Source organism: Canis aureus, chromosome 20 (assembly GCF_053574225.1).
Source record: "Canis aureus isolate CA01 chromosome 20, VMU_Caureus_v.1.0, whole genome shotgun sequence".
Classification (NCBI taxonomy): domain Eukaryota; kingdom Metazoa; phylum Chordata; class Mammalia; order Carnivora; family Canidae; genus Canis; species Canis aureus.
This window is the reverse complement of record NC_135630.1, coordinates 29,057,387-29,084,175: the sequence shown is the minus strand read 5'-3', so window position 1 is coordinate 29,084,175 and position 26,789 is coordinate 29,057,387. Positions and strand designations below refer to the sequence as shown.

The 26,789-nt window shown below is 37.2% G+C and overlaps 1 protein-coding gene across 3 annotated transcripts in view; it reads left to right on the top strand.

The window, feature by feature from the left end:
* UGGT1 (UDP-glucose glycoprotein glucosyltransferase 1) overlaps positions 1–26,789 on the top strand; it is a 122,998-nt gene that overhangs the window by 69,045 nt on the left and 27,164 nt on the right. For 2 of the 3 annotated variants that reach the window (XR_013358971.1, XM_077861218.1), the window contains exons 19-29: positions 3,550–3,670; positions 6,143–6,241; positions 7,022–7,045; positions 7,540–7,634; positions 9,486–9,692; positions 10,472–10,603; positions 11,416–11,546; positions 13,840–13,935; positions 22,799–22,901; positions 24,213–24,292; positions 25,553–25,742. Coding sequence is in view for 2 of the 3 variants with exons in the window: in XM_077861218.1 (XP_077717344.1) it covers positions 3,550–3,670; positions 6,143–6,241; positions 7,022–7,045; positions 7,540–7,634; positions 9,486–9,692; positions 10,472–10,603; positions 11,416–11,546; positions 13,840–13,935; positions 22,799–22,901; positions 24,213–24,292; positions 25,553–25,742 (1,278 nt within the window). In the remaining variant the exon portion in view is untranslated. The remainder of the gene's footprint in view (positions 1–3,549; positions 3,671–6,142; positions 6,242–7,021; positions 7,046–7,539; positions 7,635–9,485; positions 9,693–10,471; positions 10,604–11,415; positions 11,547–13,839; positions 13,936–22,798; positions 22,902–24,212; positions 24,293–25,552; positions 25,743–26,789) is intronic. The other variant, XM_077861219.1, reaches the window with a different exon arrangement.

The window sequence follows — 26,789 nt, the reverse complement described above, 5'->3', positions numbered from 1 at the left end:
GTCTTTCCACTTTTTAAATGGTGTCCTTTTATGCATAGAAGTATTGAATTTTGATGAAGTCCAACTTATTTGTTGTTTCTTTTGTTAACTATGATTTTGGTATCATATTTGAGAAATAATTGTCAAATCCAATGTCATGAAAATTTTCCCCAATGTTTTTTCCCAAAAGTTTTATAGTTATAGCTCTTATGTTTATGACTTTGATCTATTTTGAGTTAATTTTTGTGTGTGGTGTGAGTATGTGAGTAAGGGCCCCACTTCATTCTTTTGCATATGGATATCCAGTTTGCCCAGCACCATTTGTTGAAAAGACCCAAAAAATATTTTTAAAAGCTACTCTTATCATGCTGATAATCCTTTTATAAAACAAACAAACAAGAAAACAAACCCCAAACAAAAAGTATTGACTAAATTCTATTGCATGCTCCCTCATGAATAAGGTAGTTTTGTTAAGTAATTTGTTCTTCATGGAGCTACTAGAACAAAATATGAAAACATGGTTTTTTTTTTTTAATGAGTTTCACTTATTTTCCAAAGTTAAGGATAGTTTAGAAGAAATGATAATTATTCTCTTTGTTTAAATAATATTAATGAAAAGATAAAAGATAATTCAAACATGTTGGTTTTCCAGCATCTGTTTAAAACATTTCTTTTTCAACATTGTTGGATGTAAAAATTCAGAAGAGTTTTTGTTTTTCAGATATCTGTGGTTTAAATATTCTCCCTTTGGATGCTAGTTTTCCTCTGCTTCTCCTTAAATTGCCAGTGAGAAGTTTGGTTTGCTCTAGCTAAAGAAAGTTTTATTTGAAATATTGTGACAAAAGTCAGATGTGCTCCTGTACATATTTAGAAAAGTCTAAATTTGGGAGAATATTAAAGTGTCTAAAGTAAATATGAGAGTTGTTCCCTTCTTCAGAATCCCTGGAGAAATAGCTCTTTGTGTCCCCATATATATAGAAATATATATTTATATATGTATTTTTTAGCTTATCTTTCTTTTTTTTTTAAGATTTTATTTATTTATTCATAGAGACACAGCTAGAGAGAGAGAGAGAGGCAGAGACACAGGCAGAGGGAGAAGCAGGCTCCATGCAGGGAGCCCGATGTAGGACTCGATCCCGGGTCTCCAGGATTACGCCCTGGGCTGTAGGCGGTGCTAAACCGCTGCGCCACCTGGGCTGCCCTTAGCTTACCTTTCTAATTAAATGTATCTCTGCTTTGTATTTCGGAATATACAACTCTTTGTTAGTACTTTTAGATTGCTGTCTGGTTTTTAAATTTTTTATTAAAGATTTTATTTTATTTTATTCATGAGAGAAACAGAAGGAGAGAGGGGCAGAGACACAGGCAGAGGGAGAAGCAGGCTCCACGCAGGGAGTCTGACATGGGACTTGATTCCAGGACTCCAGGATCACACCCTGGGCTGAAGGCAGGCGCCATACTGCTGAGCCACCCAGGGATCCCTCTGGTTTTTTTATTTTTAAGAATGAACAATCAGTTATTTCATCCCCTAATGTTGGACATTGCTTGTAGAATTTCACTGTTACAAATACTGCTGAAATGACTAGTCCTTTTTTTTTTTTTTTTTTTTAAAGATTTTATTCATGAGAGAGAGAGAGAGAGAGAGGCAGAGACATAGGCAGAGGGAGAAACAGGCTCCATGTAGGGAGCCCGATGTGGGACTTGATCCCGGGACTCCAGGATCACGCCCTGAGCCGAAGGTAGACGCTTTAACTGCTAAGCCACCAGGTGTCCCAAAATGACTAGTCTTATATGTATATCTTTATACCCTTTTTTTTTTTTTGAGAAATACCAGTTATTGGAATTGTTTTGTCGAAGGGTCATGTACATTTAAGATTTTGAACTAGAGTCACTGTAAAAAGGTACGATAGGCAGATGGTGTAAAACTCAAGGTGTGAATAGAGGTGTGAATGAAGAGAAACTTTCACTCATTCACTCCTCTTTCCCTGCAACTTATCTTCTCTTTCTAGAAACAACCAGTGTGTGTGTGTGTGTGTGTGTGTGTGTGTGGATGGGTTGCATTAAAAGTTAAGTACATTTGAAATTTTGATAGATGTTACCAAATTGCCCTCCCTTAGCTAGTTAAGGCTTCTGAGTAGAATCAGGCCAGATTTATAATAGAGACCAAAGTTATATACATGGGCTTACGTATATACTGAATCATCTAGTAACTTTGTAGTCTTTTGTATGATTGGTTCGTATACTCATTATTAGTTTATAGTTTGAGAATTGTATGAGTTTCTCTGGGTAAGTAGCCACAGAAGATGCCTAATTGCAGTTTTCTAGACTTGACTGTGTATTTGATTTACATCTATCTCTCCCTTGAAAATTGCTTTAGGACAGCCAGGTGGCTCAGTGGTTTAGCACCACCTTCAGCCCAGGGTATGGTCCTGGAGACCCGGGATCAAGTTCCATGTCAGACTTCTTGCATGGAGCCTGCATCTTTCTCTGCCTGTGTCTCTGCCTCTCTCTTTTTCTCTCTCTCTGGCCTCTCGTGAATAAATAAATAAATAATTTTTTTAAAAAAAGAAAGAAAATTGCTTTAAAATACAATTTTATATGAAATTTTATATTTTAAAATACAGTTTTATATGAAATTTTTTGAGTGTGAAGAACTTGCTATTTAAACTTGGCTTTGAGACCACCTTCATAAAGTACAAGTATTTCTATACATCTTGGAGGTATATAAAAGGGAAGAAAAAATGATAAATGAGTTCTAATCCCTGAAGTGTAATTATGACTCTGGAAATAACTTGGATGCCTGAGATTGAAAAAAGCTTGGGATGATTTTTGTTTTTTAAGATTTATTTATGTATTTGAGAGAGAGGAAAATGCGAGGGTGTACGGGGAGGTGGGAGGGGCAGGGGGAGAGGGAGTCTTAAAAAGACACTGCTGAGCAAGAAGCCTGACATAGGACTTGATCTTACCACCCTGAGATTACAACCTGAACTGAAACCTACAGTCAGGCGCTCAACTGGCTGCACCATCCAGGTGCCCCTTGGAGTGATTTTTATTATAAAATACATTAACTGCTTGAGAGAAGGCATTTGGCTTTTTGCTTTAGAATGAGGCTATGAGCAGAATGGAGGATGGATTTTTGAATTTGGTAACTCTTACCCAGTTTGTAGAGCTTACTTATTTTGGGGGAAGCACAGTGGTGCATGGAGAGACAACATAGACATGGCTTTGCATTTCATACTTGAATCTCCTTAGGTCTATGACTTTGAATAAATTTGTTAACCTTTCTGTACTGTACCTCAGCTTCCATCTTTAAAACAAATGTCAATAACATTTGCCTCATGATGTTGAAAGAATTAAAGATAATGTACATACATAACATGTCAAGCTGTGCTTAACAACAATAGGGACCTCTAACATGGAGACTTCTCTGTTTTAGCTGTTATCGATACATAAGAACCTTTAATTGTAAAGTTAATAACTTTTTAATTCCTAATAAATTATTATTATTGCTCTAATTTTTTTTAACATTTATCCCACCCCCATCTTGTTAATTTTTTTTTCTTGTAGGGTGAACTGTCCCATGATCAGGATGTGGTAGAGTATATCATGAATCAGCCAAATGTTGTTCCACGAATCAATTCTAGGATTTTGACATCCGAGCGAGAATACCTGGATTTAACAGCAACCAGTAAGGAGTGTTTCAGGAACAGCTTTGGGCTTTTTCTCATTTTTGTTTCAGAATCTTTGCATCTGTTGGATTGTAAAGTCCAGAAGATAACCCAAGATTGTGACACAGTGTTTTAATGTTTTATGTTTTCATTCATCACACATTTAGTTCATAACATGAGCCTCTAAATTCATAAGCGTTTCCTCCAAAAACAGAGAAATTCTTCCTGTATAAATCCTTATAAACTTTGAAGAGTATCCATTGTCTTTTTTTGTTTTTTAAGGGGAGGTAGGGAGGGAGAGAAAGAATCTTAAGTAGGCTCCACACCTAGTGCAGAGCCTCTCACAACTCTGAAATCCTGACCTGAATCCTGAACCAAAATCAAGAGTAGGATGCTTAACTGACTGAGCCACCCAGGTACCCCTCATTGTCCTTTAAATGCCAGCTGTTAAGGCCTTAAGTGATGGGACTACATCTGAATTGTTGACTTTCTTAAGAGTCATAAAGCTGTTAAGCAGCTGTTGATTCTTCAGCCTTGTTCTAGAATCAGCTAGCGGTGATGTGGACAAACAACTCAGGTGGTTTTACTCTGAGAGGCTAGGAATGAATGCCTATCTAAAACTAAACTTTCATTGAGATATAGTGTACATGCCATAAAACAGTCTTTTGAAACTTTATACAAGTGCACAATTTTTAGTGTATTCTCAAAGTTGTCTGATCATCACTGTCTAATTGTAGAACATATATCATGGCCCCTACCATGTACCCATTGGTAGTTACTCTCCATTTCCCCTTCCCCTACCCGGCCTGCAACCGCTGATCTAGTGTCTGTCTCTGAGGGAGTTTTCTGCTGGATATTTTGTATGATTCTGAGTTTTCTGTGATTGGCTTCTTTTTCTTACCATGTTTTTAAGGTTTATCCATGTTGCAGCATGTCACAGTACTTTTTGCCTTTGTATGGCTAATTAATATTTTCTTACATGGATAGTCCACACTTGGCATATCTAATCCTTAGTTGATAGATGTTTGTGTGAAACACAAAGAATACCCTTTCAGAGGTAGTTGTGTGAGCCTAGGTACAGTTTGTTCCTTATGCCTTCCCTTGTCGCTCCGAAGGCCATTTGAACAAAGAGCTGGAAATAGGTGGAGCTGTGGTCACTTGCAGAAGTCTTACTCCACAAGAAAGGATAAATGTAACAAAGAAGTACAAGCCAGTGGCCTTTGCTGTTGTGAGTGGGGTGTGATGCACACAGAGCTTTAGGTGTGCTTGTTACTTTATGGCACCCGTCTCTAATCTGCTTGAAACTGAATGCCTTTTCTTTTAGAGCAAGATGTACATCTCTGCTTATATTTGAAAAAAGGAAGTAGTCAGAAAGTGACCTAAACTGTTTCTTCATAATTGGGTTTTAGCTTTTTACCTAAAGTTTTAATAGAGTCTTTGTCCTAAGTTTTTGTAGTTTCTATCATTTAAAATTAAACCGTAAGGAGCTCTCTTTGAGGTATTCATGGATGAGGAGCACAACAATAGTTCTGTGTTTTGGATATCTTTATCCATTGGATGTTGAAGTGATCACCTGTGAAATGATGCTAGTTCATAGTGGCAAAAATGCAGTTTGCCTGGTAAACATTTTGGAGCTGTCAGTGGAGGAGCAGCTAGCATCCTTCTGACCCTGCAGTCATAGTTCCATGATTACCTACACAGCTGTTGGCCTTTGTTGTCCTGGGACCTTCTTAGAAGGAGACTGTTTTAAGGCTTTAAGGCTTTTGGTGCTTTTGTCCCCATGAGCTGTGTCTTACTTACCATTTCTTTCCTTTTACTAGAATATTGAGTTTAAGGATAGTAGATGCTTGGTATGGTCTGTTGAATGAAAGGATAGACAGGTGAGTAAGTGGACATAGATAGGAGGGGTAAATAAGCCAGCTTTACTTGGAGGATGGTGAGAGAAGAGTGACATTTGTGTTGGAGTGCAATAAGGCACGAGATTGAGGAGGTTCTTGGAGATAAAGGATGATACAGGATGGAGACCATTTTGTATGTAGGAAGAAATTACTGGGTAGTTTATTTTTATTTTTTTTTAATTTATGATAGTCATACAGAGAGAGAGAGAGAGAGAGAGGCAGAGACACAGGCAGAGGGAGAAGCAGGCTCCATGCACCGGGAGCCCGACGTGGGATTCGATCCCGGGTCTCCAGGATCGCACTCTGGGCCAAAGGCAGGCGCCAAACCGCTGCGCCACCCAGGGATCCCTACTGGGTAGTTTAGATCAAAGGAATGACTTGATGAAAATGAGATTTTAGCAAAAGTAACTTGAGGGGAAATGATTGATAAGAGTGTTGCCCGAGGGCACTAATCAATAAACATGAAACAATAGATTTCACTCATGCATTTTTATAAATCTTGTATTATGGTCAAGTCAGATTATCAATTGAATATTAATGTTAGATTGAATTTAGTCTCGTTAATTATAAATCTGTTTCAATTTTCTTTTTCAGATAACTTTTTTGTGGATGACTATGCTAGATTTAGTGTCTTGGATTCCCAAGGCAAGACTGCTGCTATTGCAAATAGTATGAACTATCTGACAAAGAAAGGTAATCCATTTTAGGCTTATCTTGGATTCAACTTTTTTTTCTTTCTTTTTTTAGTATTTTTAGAAATAATTCAGTCTTTAGTGTCTGTCAGAGATTGTCATTTTTTTATTAATAATTTCTTAAAATGATTTGAATCCAGAAAATACCTATTTAAAATTCAATTCTTTATGTTTTTAAAAGTTTAGATGTTTTTATAAATTTTATTAGATATTAAGGTTGAATGAAAAGTTTTTTCATGATTCAAAATGTGAAAACATTTACGATGTAAACATGGGTTAATGGATTGAAAATTGATATGACTTGCCTCTTCACTGACAACATTGAGTTAATTTTTTTAAGGGTTTAAGATAAACTTGGTTCTAGGAATCCTTGTGCACATTTTAAAACTGATTTTAATGTGGAGTCAGTTATTTAGGCTAATATTGTGTGAAATTGATATCATTTTAATGGCAGACAGATGCTTTCTTCCTCTGGTCTTTCTTATTATCCTTTCAAAGCACTGACTGTCATTTAAGGCAGCTATTTTTATCCATGCTGTAGTCTTGTCCTAGAGAGAATTTCTGGCTTTCCAGATCTATGTAAATAAAAGTAATTGCTCCATTTGGTTCCTCAAGGAAATTGTTCTGAGGGGTCCTGGAATAGTGCTATACCACTAAGGGGACTACAGAGCAGAGACAAGATTGATCGTATTAGGAATTATTTAAAATTTTGACTCTTATGATAGGCATCAGTTATAGCAATGACATTTTCTTCTACTCTTTTTCCTTTACCTCTGTCTAGGAATGTCCTCCAAGGAAATCTATGGTAACTTTAAATTTCAGAATGTTCGGTTTCTTTTCTTAATTATCTTATGTGGTTTCAGGCAATGTTGTGATTCAGAATTTATTGACACTTCATTATGACATTTCTGGAACTTGTGGGTAACAGTAGATAATTTATCAAATGCAGATAAAATTTGTATAAGTGTTTACAAAGAATTCTATTTTAGAAAGTTACAAATTAATATGCTTAAAGACTAGATATGCTACCCACACGTTCAAAGGTTATTTTTCATTGTATATGCTAACAGATGCCTAAATCACAGAATTAATAAATGCATGTTCCTAGTTTGTAATTAAGCCACATGGAAGGTTACCCTGCTTTTGATCTAGTATAGAAGTTTTACTACTTTTGTTTTATTACACTTGTCATTTTCTTATTTTTTGCATGGTTTTCAGAAATTTTTGGCTTAAATAATATTGAAACATAGAATGTGCTTTTTTCCCTCTGACTCAGTGTGTTGTTTTGTTTTTCTATAGATGATTCTTTCATTAGGCCTGTAACTTTTTGGATTGTTGGGGATTTTGATAGCCCTTCTGGAAGACAATTACTGTATGATGCTATTAAACATCAGGCAAGTATCTACACCTTCATTCTGTGTGCTGATGTTACTGTACTAGATGGGAAGTGGGAGTCCTGCTTTTCTACTGCTTGAGGGAAAGGAGCATTGTTTCTCTGAAGGTCTGCCCACTAGTGAGAAAAGAGAGGAGACTGCAGTATTCTGACTTTACTTAAGGGTATAGATTCTTTTAGAAAAAAGAAATAATGAGATCCTTATCATAGACAAATTTTTGTTGGGTGACTGTTCATGTTCTTTCTACAGAGATGCTGCAAAGATCAGGCTGTATATTGTGTGGGGGGAGGCAGGACCTTTACATTGAAGGAGGTCTAGATGTGGGGGAAATACTATGCAGATATCTTAGTGCTCATGTAATAGCAGATCTTGGCACGCAGAGGAATGCATATATAGATGGTCTGAAAGATACATTGCACATAAATTGTAGAACTTGAGTGAATGGCAAGGGTGAATGGTTGAGAAGAAACGGACTCTTCTAAAGAGTGTCATTGTCAGAGACTGAGCTGTTCCTTTTCCTGAGCAGTTTCAGATTGGATCTTCATCCAATTTCACACCCTTCCCATGTTTCCTTGCCACCCTGTGTCCCAACGAGGCTTATTGGAGTACTGAAATACCGAGGTGATTTCAACTTCCCTAACATGTTAAGTGCCTTTATTGTCTATAATTTTTGAGTGGTGATAGAGTGGGAGAACAAGAAGGGAGAATTGAAAAAATTTTTTTCTTAATTTATTTTAGAGGAAGAGCACAAGTGGGAGGGGCAGGGAGAGGGAAAGAGAATCTCAAGCAGACTTCATGCTGAGCACACAGTCCTATGCGGGGCTTGATCTCAATGACTCTGAGATCATGACCTGAGCTGAAACCAGGAGTCAGGCACTTAACCAGCTATACCACCCAGGCACCCTAAGAATTGGAATTTTAAAAAAATATATTTTAATTGAAGTAAAATATAGGATCAAAAGAAGTACACAAATCTTAGAATTACTTAATGTCACAAAGGGAACATCCAGGTGACCCACCACCCTGGTTTTAGACATAGAGAATTATCAAATTCCAGAAAGCCCTCTCCTGCTTGTGTCTCCATCACCCCTCACATATTTGTTTGTGTTCCTTTTTTTTAATCAACATTTTTGAGATTTATCCATAATATTACAAGTAGTGGTAGTTAGTTCTTTTTTCACTGTGCTGTATCATATTATATGGCTGTACCACAAAGTTTTGTTTGTTCATTTAGTCTTTTTGATGGATAGTCTTTTTTCTAGTTAGGGGCTATTCTGAAGAAGGCTGCTTTCACCGTCCTTATATGCATCTTTAGCTATACCTTAGTATGAGTTTTTGTTGCTCATGTTTGTGACACAAGGTTTTATGGATCCCAGATAACTTTTCCAACATAGGTTCTTATCTTTTTACTCAGAGAGAGATTAATTTTTACAAGGAATCTGGGAAGGCCATGTGAACAAAGAAGTCTTTGAATAGAAACTGAAGATTGGTTGGGACTGAGGGAAGGAAGGATGGGATGGACTTGGGGTTTGCATGCCAACAGGAAGCATGGAGTGTGTTAGAGTGATACAAAATGTGTTGGGGAACATGGGACTCTGACAGCCTGTAATGGAGCTATATATATAGGGATGGTAAGAAGTGGAAGTTGGAAAGGTAGTTTTGGGACCAGTTCATGTAGGGGTTTGAAAACCTGGCTATAGCATTTAAATTTTATTCTGTATACAGAAGAGCAGTACTAAAGACTTTTAAGAGAGATTATATTTGCTTCTTAATAAAATACGAAGATGTTAGTGTCACTCTTTAAGTTCAAAACATCTACCATATAACTCTTATTTCTCATTTTGTAAATAGAAATCCAGTAACAATGTTAGAATAAGCATGATCAATAATCCTAGTGAAGATATAAATTATAAGAACACTCAGATTTCCAGAGCAATCTGGGCAGCTCTCCAAACACAGACCTCCAACTCTGCTAAGAATTTCATCACAAAAATGGCCAAGGAGGAGACTGCAGAGGCCCTGGCTGCAGGAGCTGACATCGGGGGGTTCTCTGTCGGGGTAAGTCTCTGTGTGTTGCATGGAGCTGTCTTGTTTTGTTACTTTTCACAGAAATTCAGTCTCAGGGGCTGATGTATCTTGTTCATGATTGGGATTTGTGATTTTAGTACTGAGTTTCAGAGGATTTTTCTTACTTTGGAAGTATCTTTCCAGGAAATAACAATTGTGCCACATTCCCTTTACCACTTTTAATACCTTTAAATAAAGTTTCAGGATTGAACTCTTAAATATTTTAAGCACAAAGCCATTTGTTTTGTATAGTTTTTAAAAGACAGGCAATATTTGATTTGTTTATAGAGCAAAAAACTATGATTGAAGCTTCTTATGAGTTAGAGGCTTACGTGTTCTTGATGTGTTCTGATATAAGCCCATATATGTTCATTATATAAGTTACTACCTTTTGAACTATTTCATAATTTTAAAATTCTTACAAAATGATAAGTATATACTTGATGTTTCAGTTAGCAAAAAGGCTCTTAAAATTAGCAGGATTTTAAAATACAGAATAAAAAAATACAGAATAAAGATATGATGAAGAATAACTTGCCAATTGAGCAATCACATAAAAGAATAGTTATAGGAAATAGGCATTACTTGATAAATTAGAGGGTGGGAGAAAATGGGAGGAGTAGAGAATTGAGACATCATTAATGTTAATTATTAAAATTAGTTCTGACTCTCCATTAAGAGATCATTTTATGATTTATTCATTATGATTATTCACTTTTATAGCTTGCTTAATAACAATTACTTTTCCTTAATAACAATTACTTTCCTAGGGCATGGATTTCAGTCTTTTTAAAGAGGTCTTTGAGTCTTCCAAAATGGATTTCATTTTGTCTCATGCCATGTACTGCAGGGATGTTCTGAAGCTGAAGAAGGGACAGAGGGCAGTGATCAGCAATGGAAGGGTGAGGATTTTTTTGTCCTGAGACAAACTTGACTTCAGATTAGATCAGTGAGCAGTGTTGGTCGTGTTCTCCTCTGAAGCTAGTAGACTCCTCAAACAGAGCCACTCTTTCCAAAGGGAATTGGGGCTTATGCAGTGATGATGGTAGTTTCTGCACCCTATTTCAAAGGTGATTTGCTTTTGACAGAAGCATCCTTATGTAAAACTAAAACCTTTTTGCTGTTTAATTATGTCCTGCCACATGTACAGTGGTGGCAGGAGTGTGTTGTCTCTCAGAGAATAAGCTGATAAGGCTTTGATACATGAAGTATACATCCATTGTGGGAACTGTGTTCATAGTTGTGTAGTCTCTGTCAACTTCAGTGGTGCAGGCTTAGACTATTTCATACATATCTGCAGCCAGGGACATGAAACTGGGGGTGGGGGGTGGGGTACCAAACTTTGAACTCTTAGCACCAAGGGTGAAATCTCTGCTGTCTGTTCCTCACTACACTGCATCTCTTGTTTGGTTCTGTTATTTATATCCAGTGAGAATCAATGAAACTCGCTATTTTGTTTTATTTCAGAGTTGCTTAACTATAAAAATATTGTGGAGTATACAGTCTAAGTCTACATTCTGTAATTGAGGAATTGTTAAATAAATAACTGGATGAGTTGATTTGGGTTTTATTTTTACCTTTTTCACTGATTTTATTAGATGTATACATGTCTTGGGTCTTTAAAATGATTAGGTTTATAAGATAGCCTAAGGACAACAGAGTCCTTCTTTTCAGCTTATAATGCTACCACTGACTGCCCTGCTCCTCTTCACAGATCATTGGGCCACTGGAGGACAGTGAACTCTTTAATCAAGATGATTTCCACCTCCTAGAAAATATCATCTTAAAAACTTCGGGACAGAAAATCAAATCCCATATTCAACAGCTTCGGGTAGAAGAGGATGTGTAAGTTTTGTGGAAGAAATTAATTAGTGAATGTCATAGGGACTGTGTTGAACTTTACTCCTGCTTCCTATTTCATGGTGTTTATTTCCATTGTGAGCTCACAACTTTGAGATCAAGAGATGCACACTCTACTAACTGAGCCACCCAGGTGCCCTTACTTTGTGCATTTTATATTGTTTTTCTTTTATTGTTGAGTTATAGGAGTTCTATATAAATAAGTAAATATTCTGGGTATTGATCTCTTATGGATAGACAATATGCAAATATGGTCTCTCATTCCATGAGTTACATTTTCATTCTTTTGTTAGTGTCCTTTGGTGAATAGTTGGAGGATATAAAGTTTGAAAGTTCTGGTTTTTTCCTTCATCTCTTTCATATACCTTCATGCTGCAGTGAAGTATTGACTTTGATAGCTGCCAGACCAGTCCCTTTGCCAAGTCTTGTGATAGAGGAAGGAATCTTCTTTTATCTCAACCAAAAACAAGGCAACAGATAAAGAAGTTTCCTTCTACCTTAGTGGCTTTTTAGTGATGCCCCTTGTTCCAGCCTATGAAACACTTCCCTGATGCAGGCCAGGAGGTGCGCCCCTGACTTGAAACCATCATATCACGGCATAGGCTTGGTGTGCTGTGCCCTTGGACCATTCTTTCTCCTTTTGGACTATATAATTGCCAGACTAGGCATGGAAGACTTGCCGTTTATTAAAGAGAGGTGGCACCATCTCTCGAGGGTTAATTGAGGGAAATAAGGTAGTCATAGGGCTACCTAAAGATAAACTAAAACTATTTGGGTTCTCAGAATTACCTTGCCTGCCTAGGGTTTTCATTAGTGCCATAGCTGCTCCACCTTGGAGAGGGCCCCCTGTGATAGCCACAGCTTTCATTCATGGCCCAGACCTGCAGCCACAAGGCCATTCTCCACTTTCTGAAGTTCACTGTGGGCTGTTTGATCACAATTGCACTGACTAAACATAAGCGTGCTTTGTGAAACTTTAGGGAGTCTGTTGTTTGCCTGCTCACCCACGTCCACATTGCTTACTCAAGTCTACATAATCCAGCATCCCTTTAAATGTTTTGTGAATGTTGACATATCACAGGATACAAGTGGCCTGTATTATATAGGTTCAGACTCAGTGAGAAGTACCAAGAGAGATAGTTTGATTTGGTTCAGTGAGAAAATGTATAGGCTTGTTTCCAGTTCATATATATTCACAAGTGTTTTTTTAGAATTCTTAAAATTCAGTCCTTGGTTCAGCAGATTCAAGCATTTTTTTCAGTCTTATGGTTTAGTTCAAGATCTTCCTTGGTTAGAAATCAACTTTAGAAGAGGCAGGGAAAGCAGAAGTGCTTTTTAAAGTTGTTCACTGCAGTGTTGATTGTAATAGTGAAGTAGGAAGCAACCTAGATGTTTACTAGCCAGTTGGTGATTATTGTGTATCAGGAAATCTAATGATAGTCATTGAAAATATTGATGTACCCTATATGTATTAACTAACAAAAAGATGTTTGTAATATATAGTTAAATGAAAAAGCAGGTCATCAGGGGCACCTGGGTGGTTCAGTCGATTGAGCATCTGACTCTTGGTTTCAGTTCATGTCATGATCTCAGCGTTGTGGGATTGAGCCCTGTATTGGGCTCCATTCTCAGCGTGGAGTCTGCTTGAGATTCTTTCCCTTTTCCTCTGCTCCTTCCCCAGCTCACCATCTCTCTCTCTCTCTCAAGTAAATAAAATCTTAAAAAAAAAAAAAAAAAAGGAAAAGCAGGTTATCAAATAATATAATCCAACTTTTGTTTATATATATGTATATATTTAAAAATGTAGGAGAATTATGAACCAAAATGTCATTAATGCTTATTTCTTGATAATGATATTGTATATATATCAGTTTTCTCATTTTTTTTCCTGAATTTTTTTTCAGTGAATTATTACTCTAATAATCCTAAAGACTAATAAAGCTATTTAGAAGCGGGTGAGGGAGAAGGTAAATAACACAAACTTACAGTCTGTTATGGGCCAGGCCCTGAGCTTGGTGCTTTATAAAATGTTTAGCTGGTGCAATATTTACAAGTGTCATACAAAGTATGTACTATCCCCATTTCACATATGCAAAAATCAGTATCTTCTTCAAGGTTATGAAACTACTCAGTTACAAAATCAGTAGTTTTTCTCTTGCCTATTGGTAAAAGTTCATATGTTCTTTAAACAATTTCGGTGGCATTCAATACTTAGACTGGTAATTGGAAAAACTTTCAGTTAAAGAGATACTAAATTTTCACCAACCATGTCTTTCAGGGCAAGTGACTTGGTAATGAAGGTAGATGCTCTCCTGTCAGCTCAACCAAAAGGAGATGCAAGAATCGAATACCAATTTTTTGAAGACCGACACAGGTACAGAATTAATATTGAATTTATGCATATTCTTGAATAAAATGGTAAAATTGCCTTTACCTCATCTCCTTTATTTTTCTATCTGAAGTGTGTATATAAGTTGTTTGAATGGAAAATTTTGCCTGGTTGTGCAGTTTTCATATATACTCATTTTCTTATGCAGAATTCATATACAGACTCAGTTGCATAAAAGTTGACATTTTTTCTAAATAAATCTGAAATACTTCTGACTGTACCCTTCTAGAAAACAGAAAGCATAAATAGAAAAAAATTAGTTGTAATTTTCTGATACCCAAAAATAAACACAGGTTGGTAGGGCACCCTACCAATGAAAACGATTTTGTTTTCAATAAAATAAAAATAAGTTTTAGCATTGTGAAAAAAGTCCTTGCATTTTGGTTCTGAGTTATTTATTTGAAAGTTTCAAACCTAAAGAATAGTGGAAACGTTTTTACAGTGAACACCTAGATATCTTTACCCTGGGTTCACCAGTTGTTAACATTATGCCACATTTATCTGTCATCTATGTGGGTTTGTTTGTGCATATGTATGTGTAGCACATAAAATGTATATTTATGTTTGCATACAAACATACGCGTACTTATATTTTTCCTGAACCATTTGAAGGTACATTGTAGACATCATTACACATCATGCCTGAATTCCTCAGCATGTTGTTTCCTGAGCGCCAGGAGTGTCTCCACTATTGGCATACCTTAGAGATTTAACCTTGAAGCAGTGATACTAAGTAGTACACAGTCCATATTCACATTTCTCCAAGGCCCCAGTAATGACCTTTGAAAACTGTTTTGTTCTTTGATTTGACCCAGATCACATGTTGCAGCTCTTTGTTGTGGGTCTCTTTTAGTCTCCTTAAATCCAGAACATTTCCCTACATGCTTTTTGTTTGTTTTGTTTTGTTTTGTCTTTTATGACAATGACATTTTTTTCCCACGTTCTGAAGTTAGAGATTTATTTCAGTACTTTACCACATACCAAATATCATGAAATCTATTTTATTTTATTTTATTTTTTTATTTTATTTTATTTTATTTTATTTTATTTTATTTTTTTATTTTATTTTATTTTATTTTATTTTATTTTATTTTATTTTATTTATTTTATTTTATTTTATTTATTTTATTTTATTTTATTTTATTATTTTATTTTATTTTATTTTATTTTATTTATTTTATTTTATTTTATTTTATTTTATTTATTTATTTATTTATTTATTTATTTATTTATTTATTTATTTATTTATTTATTTTACTGGTTTGATTTGCCAGCATATAGTACAACACCCAGTGTTCATCCCATTTTTATTATTATTATTTTTTTTTTATTGAAGTTCGATTGGCCAACATACAGTACAACACCCAGTGCTCATCCCATCAAGTTCCCTCCTCAGTGCCTGTCACCCAGTTCCCTCTCTTCATTTTCAGGCTGGAGGTGTCCTTAGGTCTAAAATGAGTCTCTTATAGACAGCAGATAGATGGGTCTTGCTTTTTTATCCAGTCCGATACCCTGAGTCTTTGGATGGGATCATTTAGCTCATTCACGTTCAGAGTAACTATTGAAAGATATGAACTTAGTGTCATCATAATACTTATTCAGTCCCTGTTTTTGTGGATTATTTTTTTAGGCTTCCTCTTTCTTTTACAGGGTTCCCCTTAATATTTCTTACAGAGCTGGTGGTCACATATTCTTTCAGTTTCTACCTATCTTGGAAGCTCTTTCTCTCTCCTTCTCTTCTGAATGAGAGCCTTGCTGGATAAAGTATTCTTGGCTGCATGCTCTTCTCATTTAGTACCCTGAATATATCATTGCCAGCCCTCTCGGGCCTGCCAGGTGTCTGTGGAGAGGTCTGCTGTTAATCTGATATTTCTCCCTACATAAGTTAAGAATTTCTTATCTCACTCTGCTTTAAGGATTTTCTCTTTATCTTTGGAATTTGCAAGTTTCACTATTAAATGTTGAGATGTTGAACAATTTTTATTGATTTTCGGGAGGGGGTCCTTTCTATCTCTTGGACCTGAATGCCTGTTTCCTTCCCTAGATTTGGGAAATTCTCAGCTATGATTTGCTCACATATACTTTGTGGTCCTCTCTCCCTCTCAGCCTCTTCTGGAGCCCCAATTATATTTAAATTCTTCCTTCTCAAGCTATCATTTATTTCCTTAAGCCTTTCCTCATGGTCTCTTAATTGTTTTTCTCTTTTTTCCTCAGTTTCCTTCCTTACCATCAACTTGTCTTCTATGTCACTCAACTCTCTCTTCCACCTCATTAACCCTAGCAGTTAGAACATCCAGTTTGGATTGCATCTCTTTTAATCTGTTTTTAATTTCATCCTGTTTAGATCTCAGTTCTGCTGTAATGAAGTGTCTAGAGGCCTTTATGCCTTTTTCCAGAGCCACCAGTAGCTTTATAATCATGCCTCTGAATTGGCTTTCTGACATCGAATTGAAATCCGCATTCTGTAACTCTGTGGCAGAGAGTACTGTTTCCGGTTCTTTTTTTTTGTGGTGAATTCTTCCTTCTAGTCATTTTGTCCAGTGCAGAGTGGCTGTATGAGCAGGCAGAGTCAAAAATATCAACCACGACTTAAGTAAAATTCACCCTAGATGATTCCAAAGAGGTCAGAGACCAGAAAATGAAAAAGATCAGAAAATAAAACTAAGGACCACTAAAGTGAAAAAAAAAAAAAAAAGTAAAAAATAAAAGGCCAAAACCCCAAAGAAAAAGAACAAAGAAAAAAAGAAAAGAGAAGAGAAATAGGGGGGGCTGGGGGCTGAGGGTGGTGAAGAAGTGGTAGTGGAGGGAGAATGTAGTCTACCTGAGGGGTCCTAGAGGGTGATCCTCTTAGTTCTGAATGTATTTTGTTTTGTATGTTAGAAGATGCTCAGTCCCAAATTTGTATAAACCAGCAATACTTATAGAAAGCCCCAACAATGACCACCAAAGCATAAGCAAGATAAAGGAGGGGAGCAGAATGGGAATGAAGAGAATATAATCTCACAGAATGAACCAGCACGGTATTCCACTTGGTTCTGGGTGTATGCTGGTCATGTTTTAGAAGGTATTAACTTCTGCCTTTGTAGAACAAAACAAGGTAGAGAAAACAAAAAACACAAAACAGAAACCTATATTTTGTATATCTCCTAAAATTAAATTGAATATGTTGAAAAGAATCCAGAAGTGAAAAATGTATCTAAGACATGTAATTATAGAAATATGAAGCCCAAAAAGGAAAAAACTTAAAAATGAAGAGTTGATAAAATATTGTAGTTAAGATGGTAAAAGAGAAAAAATATTGGAAACTTTTAGTCTGGTATAAAAACGAGTTGTAATGGAAAAAGGAAAACAAAGGGGTACCTTCTAGTTCTATATACTGTATTCCCTCGATTTTCCCTTGGTCTAGACCTTTCCAGCGCTGCTTGGTCAAGAGCTTGCTCTTCCTTTTACTTCTAGCTGGTCTTCTGGGGGAGGGGCCTGCTGTGCTTATTGTCTGGTGTCTGTGCCTGGGTGGAGATGCCTGCCCCTCACCAGGTGTAGGGCTCAGTATGAGCTGTTTATCCTTGGTTTATCCCTCAGCAAGGCTTTATTCCCTGGTGGCCCCGCCTCTCACAGGCAGAAGGTGAAACGAGGAAAAACAACAATGGTGATGGCCAGATTTCCAGCTCTGGAGTCGAGCTCCCTGCGAGTAATTAATGCAATCTCCCATTCCTCACTGGCGTAGATGCTCCTGGGGCCAGCATGGGTGCACTGCTCTGCACAGCTTGGGGGTGCCCAGTGGCAGGAAAGTTCTCACTGTCCTGTGCATTCCCTGCTTCTGCCTGTCCCAGGGGGAGCACAGGATCACTGGCTTTGTCCGCTTGGGTGCCCTGGAATCTGGGACCCTGTGCCGCTGGACCCGCGCTCCCAGGGTCCACCTCTGCTGAAGGGAATTGGGCATAGCCACCTCTGTCTGGAGCCGGCCCACCGACTGGCTTCTCCTAACTTCCCTGAGGGCTGCAGTGCTCTAGCCCTTTACCGATATTGAATGGAAGTTTGCAGTGCGCTTTACCCCCGGGTGCTCCTCCTCTTATAGTCACTCCAGGAATCTTGAAGCTTCACTGCCCCTCCTGGGAGTTTTTTTTTTTTTTTTTAATTTATTTTTATTGGTGTTCAATTTGTCAACATACAGAATAACACCCAGTGCTCATCCCGTCAAGTGCCCCCCTCAGTGCTCGCCACCCAGCCACCCCCACCCCCCGCCCACCTCCCCTTCCACCACCCCTAGTTCGTTTCCCAGAGTTAGGAGTCTCTCATGTTCTGTCTCCCTTTCTGACTTATTTTTTCTCCTTTCCCCTTTATTCCCTTTCATTATTTTTTATATTCCCCAAATGAATGAGACCATATAATGTTTGTCCTACTCCGATTGACTTGTTTCACTCAGCATAATATCCTCCAGTTCCATCCACGTCGAAGCAAATGGTGGGTATTTGTCGTTTCTAATGGCTGAGGAATATTCCATTGTATACATAAACCACATCTTCTTTATCCATTCATCTTTCGATGGACACCGAGGCTCCTTCCACAGTTTGGCTATTGTGGACATTGCTGCTAGAAACATCGGGTGCAGGTGTCCCGGCGTTTCATTGCATCTATATCTTTGTTTTTGGCCACTCTGCACTGAGCAAAATGACTAGAAGGAAAACCTCACCTCAAAAGAAAATCAGAAACAGTCCTCTCTCCCACAGAGTTACAAAATCTGGATTACAATTCAATGTCAGACAGCCAATTCAGAAGCACTATTATATAGCTACTGGTGGCTCTAGAAAAAAGCATAAAGGACTCAAGAGACTTCATGACTGCAGAATTTAGATCTAATCAGGCAGAGATTAAAAATCAATTAAATGAGATGCAATCCAAACTAGAGGTCCTAACGACGAGGGTTAACGAGGTGGAAGAACGAGTGAGTGACATAGAAGACAAGTTGATGGCAAAGAGGGAAACTGAGGATAAAAGAGACACACAATTAAAAGATCATGAGGATAGATTAAGGGAAATATGTGACAGCCTGAGGAAGAAAAATTTAATTGGGGTTCCCGAGGGTGCTGAAAGGGCCAGAGGGCCAGAATATGTATTTGAACAAATCACAGCTGAAAACTTTCCTAATCTGGTAAGGGAAACAGGCATTCAGATCCAGGAAATAAGAGAGACCCCCCCCCCTAAAATCAATAAAAACCGTTCAATACCTCGACATTTAATAGTGAAACTTGCAAATTCCAAAGATAAAGAGAAGATCCTTAAAGCAGCAAGAGACAAGAGATCCCTAACTTATATGGGGAGGCATATCAGATTAACAGCAGACCCCTCCATAGAAACCTGGCAGGCCAGAAAGGGCTGGCATGATATATTCAGGGTCCTAAATGAGAAAAACATTCAGCCAAGAATACTTTATCCAGCAAGGCTCTCATTCAGAATAGAAGGAGAGAGAAAGAGCTTCCAAGACAGGCAGGAACTGAAAGAATATGTGACCTCCTGGGAGTTTTTAAAGTTCCTGCTTCTCCAGGGCTGGGCTTTCCTCCCCCAAAGTCTCCTCACGGTGTCCCTCCCCTACTTTATTCTTATGTCTCTTCTCTTCTCTTCTCTTCTCTTCTCTTCTCTTCTCTTCTCTTCTCTTCTCTTCTCTTCTCTTCTCTTCTCTTCTCTTCTCTTCTTTTCTTTCTTTTTCTTTTTCTTTTTCTTTTTCTTTTTCTTTTTCTTTTTCTTTTTCTTTTTCTCTTCTCTTCTCTTCTCTTCTCTTCTCTTCTCTTCTCTTCTCTTCTCTTCTCTTCTCTTCTCTTTCTTTCTTTTCTTATTCCTTCCTTTCCTTCCTTCGAAAACTTTTCTCTATAGCATTCCAGCTGTATCTCTTTAAATCTCAGGTCAAATTTGTAGGTGTTGAGGATGTTTTGAAAGTTATCTAGGTAAGTTGGTGGCACCAGGTTTGTTGAGGACCCCTTACCATCTTACCCTTCCTCCTCAACAATGACTTTTTTTTTAAGAGTCCAGGCCAGTTATCTTGTAGAATGTCCCATAGTCTGGGTCATCTCCTCTGATTAGTCTTAAGATTAAGTTATCCTTAGGGAAGAATCCTTGCAGTTGATGTATATAGCCAGGCAGATTATATATTTTGATTGTGCCTTAGAGGTTTTAGATATTGAAGCTTGCATCATGCTCCTTTATGATTCTGATTTAATTAGTCTGGGGTAGATTGGACTTTGGTTTCATTGATCTGGGCTTTCTGACAGCCGTTTCTTGTGGGGATCAAATTTGACCAGACTTATTTGATGATTAAGGCTAGAGAGGAGACCCTCTCCTTTCTCCCTGGCTGTATGTTCTAATTTCTTACATTGTCATTGGGGGAAGACTTCTGGGCTCCTCGCTAGCCCTGTTTGGATTTTGCCCATTAGCACTCATCTTTTTATCATTGTATACTTTCAGGAAATAACTTACCCAGTTACCACCACAGGAAACATATTTCCTAATTGGCTTGCTATCTTGTTCGCCTTTCATGGCCAAGATAGTGAGTCTCGAGCAAGAATCTCTTCTTTTTAGAGCATCGTTTTTTCCATGAGTCTTAAATAATTAAAATGCTCTAATTACAAATTCTATTATGAGACAAATTCTAATTAGAGAAATTCTTCTCATTGGGGTTGTGTTAAATAAGTGTTTGTTATATTTAAATCAGAAGTTTCTTATTTGTGTGAGAAATAGAAAGGTCTGAATTATTGCTTATGTATATCCTTGCCCTTGAAGTGTGGCTCACAGAACAGCAACAGCATGAGCTAATCTTTAACATGAAATGATTGGTTTGGCTTTAACACACGTTTCTTCCCTTTCTTGTCTGTCACTTTTGGCCTAACTCTGGTCCTCTCTCTAATACAGCTAGTATCTTTCAACATGATATTGTTAGTTTATACTATTCTCCATTTCCATACTGTTAGTCCTCTAATCTTGGTTTTTGTCTTATTCTCTTTTTTGTGATAGAAATGTGGAGTGGTTAAAAGAACACACAAGGTCAATTTCTGGTACTGCCTGTTGTGGATCACCTAGAACATTGGGTCAGAACATTAACTTGTCACACAGAACTCTACCCAAACCTACCAGGTTCACAGGTTTTGACCTGGGTGTGCCTTATTCAGATGCTATAGAGCATTGTTTGGGACGTTTCTTCTGGTTCCTTTTGTGAGAATTTATATAATCCCATTCTTTAGTGAGCTTCTCTGTCCAGAATTCTGGAATAGCACAGAGGTCCGGGTTATCTGAAGGGCTCTCATACTTTGACTTTTACCTAGAGTTTGTTAAAGTGCAAATTGCCTGACCCACCCCCTGACTTTCTGATTTAGGAAGTGTGGATTGTTTGCTGACAGTTTGTTTTTGACAAATTTCCAGATGAAGCTAATACTGCTGGTCTGGAGCCACACTTTGAAAACAGCTGTATTAGAGTGGGGAAAAAGGTTATTGTGGAGTAATTATTGGCAGCTGGAAATTTTATCAAAAATTGAAAACATCTGCTTTGATAACGGGCACAAAGCTATTTTGATGGTTATTTCCAAAGCAGTTAAGGTTTGAAATAGCCTTCATCACCATTTAAACTATAGTTCCTCAGTTTTGTTAGTTACATTTTATTTTGTACTTTTGTTTTTCCTCCCACTGAGTAAATTGCTTTTGCACAGAACAGTAATGATTAGCACCAGAACTACATTAAAATATTGTTGAGAGCAACCAGAGATAGGCATTGATTTGACAAATTTAGATTTTGGAAAATTGGATGTGTTTTAAAACCCTTTCAAGTTTATTCATTTTCAAAATGTATCAGAGGCTCCTGCTCCTCTTAAGTCATCTAAGTCAATATGACTTCAGAAGGAGGCCATGTGACTAGAAACAGCAGCTGGGAAGGTGCACCTTCTCCTCAGAAAGCCTAGATGTACAACCTGACGTCTAAACGGCTACTGTTTTTCAGTTACTAAGACAAAATATGTATGACTTAATGTCCTTGTAAAGGGACTCAGTTCTTTTGGAAATGCGATTAAAAACATGTATTATGCACAAAAATATTTGTATCCTGTGACTCAGTAATCTCATGTCTAGGACTCTGTCAACTCTAAAGAAATTTCTAAGTATGAAAAAAACTTGTATGTATGGTGTTACTTATAGGTTGCAAAAGCCGTCCAAATGTCCAGCAATAAGGAATAGCTTAAGTAAACATGCCAGATTGACTTGGTATATTGAAGATTATTTCCTATTCAGGATGCTTAATGTGTAACAATATGGAAAAATCATTGTGATAAAGTGGTGGGGGAAGCAAGGATATTGTTCTAAAATTGCTAATATTCGTTAGGTATAGCTGCTCTATATCTATGGGCATTTGAGAAGGTCTACGGAAAAAAATGCCACAGCATGGTTGGGTTGGGATGGCGAGATTTTGTGATTATTTCCTTTTTCTCTCACAAGTTTTCTGTAATGTTCTTTGTATTATTTTTAAAAATCTGTTTCTTCACTACTCATTACTCTTCTTGCCAAGAAATTAAAAAATTGGTATAGTGTTTGTAATTGTCAAAAACAAACATCAGCTTTTAGCATCAAGCTGGTTTTCCTTCTCAACACATATCTCTTTGTTCATTTAGAGTGAACTTGAGTCTTTAGCAGGTTTTGCAAACTTTTAGGTAGATATAATTACATGATTAACCACCATGTAATCTTACTGCTCTAGTAAACAAGTGTTTTTAGAAATGCTGAGAGGGCTGATAGGTTATATGGACCTTTTAAAAAAAAAGTTAACTTGTTTTCTCTTTTCCAATAGATTAATGTTTTGTCTTTTTGATCTCTGTAGTGCAATTAAAATGAGGCCAAAGGAAGGAGAGACGTATTTTGATGTCGTGGTTGTCATTGACCCTGTCACCAGAGAAGCACAGAGACTTGCCCCATTGCTCTTGGTAGGCATACCCTAAATGGCAGTTCACATTTCTTGGTCCCAGGCCCTGTGACTCTCTGAGTGTCATTGTTCCCCTGGTTATCTTCAGAGAGCATTGGAAAATGTTACAGGGCATCTTGGCAAAGCACAAATGTCTTCATAAAGATTGATAATGGCTCTGCAAACAGCCTTATAACCTTGAAAGTTGGCACAAGTTTGGTTGGTTTCCTCATGTAATTTTTTAAAAATGTCCTATTTAGAGCAAGGTGTCTCTCTCTCTCTCTCTCTCTCTCTTTTTTTTTTTTTTTTTTAAGATTTTATTTATCTATTCATGAGAGACAGAGAAAGGCAGAGACATAGAGGGAGAAGTAGGCTCCCCGGGGGGAACCAGATGTGGGACTCGATCCCCAGACCCGGGATCATGCCCTGAGCCAAAGGCTCAACCTCTGAGCCACTCAGGCGTCCCTAGAGCAAGATGTCTTTTAATTAAATTGATTTGGGGCAGCCCGGGTGGCTCAGCGGTTTAGCGCCGCCTTCAGCCTAGGGCCTGATCCTGGAGACCCAGGATCGGGTCCCAGGTCGGGCTCCCTGCGTGGAGCCTGCTTCTCCCTCTGCCTGTGTCTCTGCCCTTCTCTCTCTCTGTGTCTCTCATGAATAAATAAGTAAAATCTTAAAAAAAAATAATTAAATTGATTTTTGCCATATTTTGATTTATAATGAATAAGAGTTAAAAAGGGTAAAATAATTTTACTTTATCATTTTCCTTTTTAAAAACTAGCATTTTTTAGATTAGCATGTCTTGTAGATTTGTATATTACAATTTTAAGAAAATCTAAGAACTCTGCCAAAAAGACAGTTGCCTCAACATCTTTTTTTTTGAGTTGTATTTCTTTTTTGAGGTGACATTTAATTGACATATAATCAACTAACCTTTTGGTGGGTGTGTGTATATAAGGTTTTTTCCTACTATAGTATATAGACCATACTGATGAACCTTTAAAATTTTCCTTGTATAGACAGCTCTCCCATTATCCATCAGTTGCTTCATTACATGAGGGGGAGCAGTGATTTGCAGTAGCCCATTTGCCATGCTTTTGCCAAGTGATAAGTGTTTGTGATTTAGATTGTGTGCCAGAGTTGTGATTTTCAGAAATTTCTCCAGTACAGATTTTATGGCTTTTATTACCTTTCTGTGTTTCTTGAGATATTAAGAGGTGTTAACTTAGTGTCAGAGTGGATGTTTCTGAAGAGAATATATAAATATTTTGCCTCAAATATCAGTCACTTTCTATGTAGGAAAATTTTATGTTTTGTCCCTGGCTTACTCTTTTAGGTTTTAACCCAGCTGATCAACATGAATCTAAGAGTGTTTATGAACTGCCAATCTAAACTTTCTGACATGCCTTTAAAAAGGTAAAACAAACTGTTTAAGAAAATCAATTGAAAATGTGGTATCTGAAAGGTGATATTAAATGTTAAAGATCAAATGGGTTTATAGGTGGACTTCATGTTTGAAAAGATTGTTAACTGTATGTTCAGTTTTGCTCAATTTCTGCTCTCATTCACAGTTCTAAGAACTTAGTGTGGGCATGGAAGCATTTAAGTGGCATTAACTCAGGTTACTTGAGCCTGCCTGCCTCTCTCCCTCCCTCCCTTGGAATTACATAGTTCTTTAATTTTAGAGTATTTGGATCAATGTAGCTATTAAATTTACCTAGTTAAAAAAATGTGCTGTGGTACAGAAAGAAACTTGTCTGTTCCTTTTTATCTTAAAAGTGGAGCAGTTATTTCAAGTTGGAGTATATTTGTCAGAGGAAACTCATTTGCATGTATCTTGAGAAGGAGAGCAGGCTTAGCTCTATGTTGTCTGAACCTTGGAATGGTCATTTATGGAGAAAGTTATATAAAAAGATGTTAATAGTAATAGGGTAGCCATCTGCTGGGTCTGTGGGAAATTCCTGATGTGCAAATGTGCTTTGTTTGTGGGTTTGTTTGTTTTTTTTTTTTAATTTTTATTTATTTACTTGAAAGAAAAAGAGAGAGCACAAGCCAGGAGGCGAGTTCAGAGGGAGAGAGGGAGAGAGATAGACTCCCTGCTGAGCAGGGCTCTACCCCAGGACCCTGGGGTCACAACCTGAACCGAAGGCAGATGCTTACCAACTGAGCCTCCCAGGCGCCCCTGTATGTGCCATGTTTTAGAAGTTAGATTCTAAGTGAACTCAAACACCGTTTGAAAGTGACTAAACCATTCTCAACCTCCACCATTGTCCTTGAGTAGGAGAAATGTTTAAACTACTGCATGTAGTGTTTTCAGGGCTCACCTGAGAACCATTTAGGACTTTGTGTTTAAGAGAAAAATAAGTTTCTCTTACTGATAGGAGGCATGTGTTCAGGAAATCTTGTGACTCCAAACAACAGCCACCCTTACCAGTATCAGAAAGAATGACCTCTCCTCTCAATTCTGTTCCTCCTGCTCTTGCATCTGCAACAGCCACAGGAGGCATAATTAGGTCAAGAGATGGTATTGGATACACTTTTCCCAGTCTGGGAGGATACCCTTGCAAATCTAGTTTGTTTTATTTTAAACTAGCTAGTTACCTGTGTGAATGCCTGTGAACTTAAAGACTATGGGAGTACTAAAAAGACTCACTTTTTTTTTTTTTTTAATTTCAGCTTTTACAGATATGTCTTAGAACCAGAGATTTCTTTCACTCCAGACAATAGCTTTGCTAAGGGTCCAATAGCAAAATTTTTGGATATGCCACAGTCTCCTCTTTTCACCCTGAATTTGAACACACCGGAGAGTTGGATGGTGGAGTCTGTCAGAACACCGTATGATCTTGATAATATTTATTTAGAAGAGGTAAGAATGTCATTGCTCCTACGTATGTAATCTTGTGTTGTAAAACTGTTTAAGATGGAGTGGTGGTAGTTTCTGACTGAACAGAGATGTCTGTTATCACTTATAATTGTATTATTAAAAAATAATAGCTTCATTGAGATCTATTTCACATACCATAAAATTCACTCTTTTAAAGTATACAATTCAGTAGTTTTAGTATATTCACAAAATTGTTCAGCCATTACCACTACTTAGAAACCATACCCATTAGCAGTCATTCCCCATGACCCCTGGCAACCACTATTCTACATTCTGCCTCTGTGGATTTGCCTGTTCTAACATTTGATCTAAAGAGAATCATATATTTTTGTGACTGGCTTCTTTCACCTAAATTATTAGTTTTAAGGTTTGTCTATGTTGTAGCATGTATTAGTATTTAATTCTTTTTTATTGCCAGGTAATATTTTATTGTATAGATATATCACATTCTGTTTATCCATTCATTGATAGACATTTGGGTTGTTTCTACTTTTTGCCTATTATAAATAATGCTGCTGTGAATATTCATGTCCAAGTTTTTGTAGATGTGCTTTTATTTCTCTTGGAATTGGTGGATCATACAGTAATTCTTTGTTTAATTAATTGAGGGCCTGCCAAACTTTTCCAGGGTGAGTGTACCATTTTCCCATTCCTGCCTATGATGTTGAGCATTTTTTTCAAGTGTTTATTGGCTGTATATTCTCTTTGGGGGAGAAATGTCTGTTCAATTCCTTTGCCTATTTTAAAATTTTTCCTTGTCTTTTTATTGTGGAATTGTAAGAGTTCTTTGTATATTCTGGATGCAAATCCCTTATCAAATACACGATTGGTAAATAATTTCTCTTTTTTTAAATAATTTCTTTCATTCTGTTAGCTGTCTTTTACTTTCTAGATAATGTTCTTTGAAGCACAAATGTTTCTAATCTTGATGAAAGCTGTTTTGTTTTTAAGATTTTATTTATTTATTTATTTATTTATTTATTTATGAGAGAGAGAGAGAGCGAGAAAGAAAGGCAGAGACATAGGCAG